Source organism: Myotis davidii, unplaced genomic scaffold, assembly GCF_000327345.1.
Source record: "Myotis davidii unplaced genomic scaffold, ASM32734v1 scaffold207, whole genome shotgun sequence".
Lineage (NCBI taxonomy): Eukaryota > Metazoa > Chordata > Mammalia > Chiroptera > Vespertilionidae > Myotis > Myotis davidii.
In genome coordinates this window covers 1,663,981-1,668,230 of record NW_006298349.1, presented here as the reverse complement: position 1 = coordinate 1,668,230, position 4,250 = coordinate 1,663,981, and the positions used below count along the sequence as shown (strand labels likewise).

The following is a 4,250-nucleotide window of genomic DNA, read 5'->3' as shown; positions in this document are numbered from 1 at the left end:
GCCCCCGGCCACTGCAGGGAGCGGTGGTGGCACGGTGGCCGAGGAGGGTGAGGAGCACAGCAGCTGTGGAGCTCAGAGGAGGCGCCTGGCTGAGGAGCCGCAGAGGCAAAAGGCCATCTGTGGAAGGCCACAGGTCTGCGACTTCCGCCCTGTGGGCCCGGCCACTGCAGGGAGCGGTGGTGGCACGGTGGCCGAGGAGGGTGAGGAGCACAGCAGCTGTGGAGCTCAGAGGAGGCGCCTGGCTGAGGAGCCGCAGAGGCAAAAGGCCATCTGTGGAAGGCCACAGAAGTCTGCGACTCGGCCACTGGCCACACATGGCCTGCTCCCGGGCAGGGGGCCGGTGCGGGTGCCGAGCCTGTCCTGGGCCTCCGCTCCCGCGTGGGCTGTGAGAGGACCCTGACCTTCTTCAGCTCCAGGATGAAGTCGTCCACCAGGGTCTTGACCTGCTGGGCGCGGGCTGAGAAGAGGATGACCTTCTCGCTGGCCAGGTTGAACTCCAGCATGTTCCGGGAGGGGATGGTCACAAACAGGATGTCCGCAAAGCTGGGGGACAGGCGCATGAGGGCAGGGCCTGTGGCCAGGAGACGCCCTCTCCCCAGCCATCCTGCTCCTGGGCCCCGCCTGTCCCACTCCCGGACTCCACCAGCCCCGGCCCAGGAGCTTGCCCAGCCTCCCGCCCTGTCACTCCGTGGCTGCAGAGGACTCAGCAGGTCTCTCCCTGGGCCCCTTCCCCTTCCAGGCGCACGGCCACGTGGCTGCGGACCACACCGTCCGCCCACAGTGAGCTCCGTGGGGCAGGGCTGGGCGTGGTCTGGGGGGCAGGATGGCCAGCGGGTTCCTCGCTGTGAGCCTGAGCCAAGCACCTCCCTCCCTGAGCCCAGGTCCCCGTCTCTAAAATGGGCTGGGTTCCAGGGCTGGGCACCATGTCGGTGCTCGGAGAGACAGTGAGGAAATGCTGATGCCAGTCTGTGCCCATGTCCGGCGAGCCCCGTGTTCACCCGCTGCCAGCACCTGTAAGTGCGCAGGACACGCAGCTGCCCGCCAGCCTCCCGGCTGCCCCTGGCCATCTGCAGGAGCTTGATGCCTGTGTGGGACACAGCTAGGATCTGCACGCCCGTGCCCACGCTGCCCTGGGTGGGGACAAGGGCACGTCAGCCTTGCCCTAAGCCCCGGGCTGGGCGGGTGGGCAGGCTGGCAGCGGCTCGCACCGTGGCGGGGAAGAGGCGGGAGAAGTAGACCTCCCAGCTGTCGCGTGCGGTGTTGACCACGGCCCGCTTCACGCTCTCCGTCACCAGCGGCCGCTGCGTGTCCAGCTGGCTCTGGGCTGAGGGATGCAGGGGCGTCAGGAGCCTCCCCGCCCCGGGCCGGCCCGCTGCAGGGAGGGAGCCCGACTCCACAGACGGCAGGGGATCATCTGCTCTCAGTGCCGACGGGGAAGCCGGATCCGAGGCAGACAGATGGCCCCGGGCCCCCCAGCCGCTCAGGCAGAGCTGACCCAGACTTGTCGCCTGGCCATGGTAGAGCCTAGCAGCTGAGCAAGGAGGGGCGTCTGGGAGGTGAGTGGGGCGGGGCTCATCCCTCCCCCGCTCCCTGCGGTACCAAACAGAGCCTTCATCTTGAGCCTCTCGTCCTTGGAAATGCGCAGGCAGGCCTCGGAGAGTGTGTCATGCAGGATCTGCGGAATGAGCTGAGCTGTGATGGGGGTGGCCCGAGGGACGCCCCCACCTGGGAGCCCATGCTGGACTGTTCTGGAACGAGCAGGGGTTCCATGTGTGCAGCTGTGGGGTCTTCTGGGTAAATCAGATCCCACTCACAAAAACCCTCTCCTTTCTCCTTCCCTCCAGGTCCTGCCACCCCTCCCGGCCTTGGTGTCCACATCTATACAATGGGTCTGTCTAGCTCAGACAAACTATGAGCCTGGTCAGATGGGCTTGTGGGCTTGTGACCCTAGCCATGGGAACAGGGTGCAGTAGAACAGCTTCCCATCCACACCATGGTCAAGGAGCCCAACTCTGAGCGCAGCAGCAGAATCTGCAGACAGTCCACGTGCCCATTGCCCTGAGTACATGAGGCAGAAAGGGAAGAGAGGCCCTCACCTGCCGGAACAGGAGGTCCAGCTGCACGGGGTGGCTGTAGCTGTCCTTCGGGTAAAACACCTGTGGGGGCGGGGCTGCAGTCAGGACCTCCGAAGGCCCCTCACTTTGCTTCACACCTGGATCCGCCCCCAGGTGCAGCCCTGCCCTAGAGCAGCGGCAGGTGCCTTGCTCAGCTCCACCCCAGCCTGGTTCTCCAATCCGGGTGTCCCCTCTGCCCCTGGTCAGCCCCTCCCCCGCCCCGCACCTCTTTGCGCAGGAAGATCTGCCAGGGGGTGTCCTGGTAGCCATAGAAACTGGGGTTGGGGAGGCGGTGCAGCTGTGTCTGCACTGGGTCCTCGGCGGGCTCCAGCGACCTCGAGGGCAGCGCTGGGGAGCACAGCAATCGCAGGCGTGAGGGGAGGCAGCAGAGTGCAGCCCACGCCCTTGGCCACGGACACACCTGATCACACGCACGCGGAACGCCGCTACAGCCCAGCCGGCCCTCGGCACATACTAGTAAACAGGCACCCCATGTGTGCAGGCCTGTGCCAGGGGCTGGGGTGTCGCAAGCGACTGCCCTGGCAGGTGTGGGTGAAACAGACCACTTGAAACAACGAAACTCTTCATGCTAGGAGCTACGAGGTGGAAATAAAACGGGTGATTTAGGGAAGGTCTGTGAGGGTCCTCGGTCCGGGTGGGGTGGCAGGTCTCTCTGAGGAGGTGACAGGGGAGACCTCGGTAAGAAGAAGGGGCAGGCAGCCAAAGATGCTGGGGGCAGAGACTCAGGCAGGAGCAGCGGGGCAGGGAGTGAGGCAGGAGTGACTGGTGTGCCCCAGGAACACCGAGGGACAGAGGGCCAAGGGAGGCGGGGGCGGCAAGGCTGGGAGTGGGCAGATCTCAGGCCAGGGAGGAGCCGCTGGAGCGGGTGCCCGAACTCGGTGTGAGTTGACTTCTCTCTTAAGGTCACTGTGGCTACGTGAGGCAAACGATGTAGAGGTGAGGGCTCCAACTGTGATGTCAGAGGCCAGGATGTAGACCCCTGGTCTCACACCTTTCAGCTGTGTGATCGTGGCAAGTCATTTAAGCTCTCAGGGCCTGTCTCCCCATCTGTAACACCTGTAGGTACAGATGCTCCTGTGTCCAGGGTGTAGTGCAGACTTAATACGGCCAGGGTGGGCCTGGCCTGGATCAGGGTCATTTAAGTGCTGATGTAATTGTACAGATGTGCACACAGAATGTCCACACGGGCTCAGGACATGGACACGCATGCCACGGACATGCAGACACACACCTGTGCTCACACAGACTGACATACACGTGGACACCTGCCCTCTGTCCCTCCCTCTCTCCTGGCACCTCACCTGGTGTGGGTCGCATGGATGGCCTTGGAGCGCTGGTCACTGGCTTCACCAGGGCGACGGCCTCCCTGGGCACCTGCCCCCACCCCAAAGAGAGTGCTCAGGGGGCGCAGGCCGGGGAGGAAGCAGCAGCAGGGCCATGCCTTTTAGGGGCAGCTGGTTTCCAAGGCTCCCTGGAGTCCGTTTTCCATTCTGCCTGGGCATGGCCAGCCTTTGCCCTCACCTGCGTGCCAGGTGCTGCCGCCAGGTGGCTCATCTGGCCCTTAAGGATCATCAGGGCCTCCTCGTGGGGGTCTGGCCGCTTCACGAACACCCTCCCGCAGTCCTTCCTGGGGGGTGGACACCGAGTTCCTCTCCCCATCACAAACTCCGAGAGGAAGGACCCTCTCCGCCACCCCATCATTGTCAGTGAGAACCCACAGGTTCTCACAGCGCAGCCTGGAAAGCAGCCTGGGCCGCCCTCTGCCGGGAGGGGGTCCTGGGGAGCATCTGCTTAAACAGACCCCTCCCGTCACACGGCTGGCACGGGGCCCAGGGAGGAGGCAGCTGCCTGCAGGCCGGGCAGAGCTGACCTGAGGGCCTTGGGCTGGCCCCCCTGGGGCGGCTGCTGGTACTGCCTGACGATGTCCTTGATCTGCTGCGTGGGCTGCGGGAAGTGCTCCGAGTTGAGTGTGGAGTACCGGACCAGCTCCGGGCAGGGCGAAGCTGTGGGCCAGGGGGCGGGGTGAGACCACACCTCCCAGTCCAGCCTGGGAGGCCGCCCCCACCAGCCCAGCAGGGACAGGACACTCACTGGTTTCTGGAGAAGACCGATCCT

At 65.0% G+C, this 4,250-nt stretch overlaps 1 protein-coding gene across 1 annotated transcript in view; it reads right to left on the bottom strand.

Moving 5' to 3' along the window:
* MYO15A (myosin XVA) overlaps window positions 1-4,250 on the bottom strand; it is a 63,449-nt gene that overhangs the window by 23,974 nt on the left and 35,225 nt on the right. The window contains exons 42-51 of the mRNA XM_006773974.2: window positions 4,227-4,248; window positions 4,006-4,138; window positions 3,657-3,762; window positions 3,437-3,509; window positions 2,341-2,462; window positions 2,097-2,156; window positions 1,600-1,675; window positions 1,209-1,324; window positions 1,012-1,130; window positions 310-543 (exon numbers count right to left, since the gene is read on the bottom strand). Of these exons, the coding sequence (XP_006774037.1) occupies window positions 310-543; window positions 1,012-1,130; window positions 1,209-1,324; window positions 1,600-1,675; window positions 2,097-2,156; window positions 2,341-2,462; window positions 3,437-3,509; window positions 3,657-3,762; window positions 4,006-4,138; window positions 4,227-4,248 (1,061 nt within the window). The remainder of the gene's footprint in view (window positions 1-309; window positions 544-1,011; window positions 1,131-1,208; window positions 1,325-1,599; window positions 1,676-2,096; window positions 2,157-2,340; window positions 2,463-3,436; window positions 3,510-3,656; window positions 3,763-4,005; window positions 4,139-4,226; window positions 4,249-4,250) is intronic.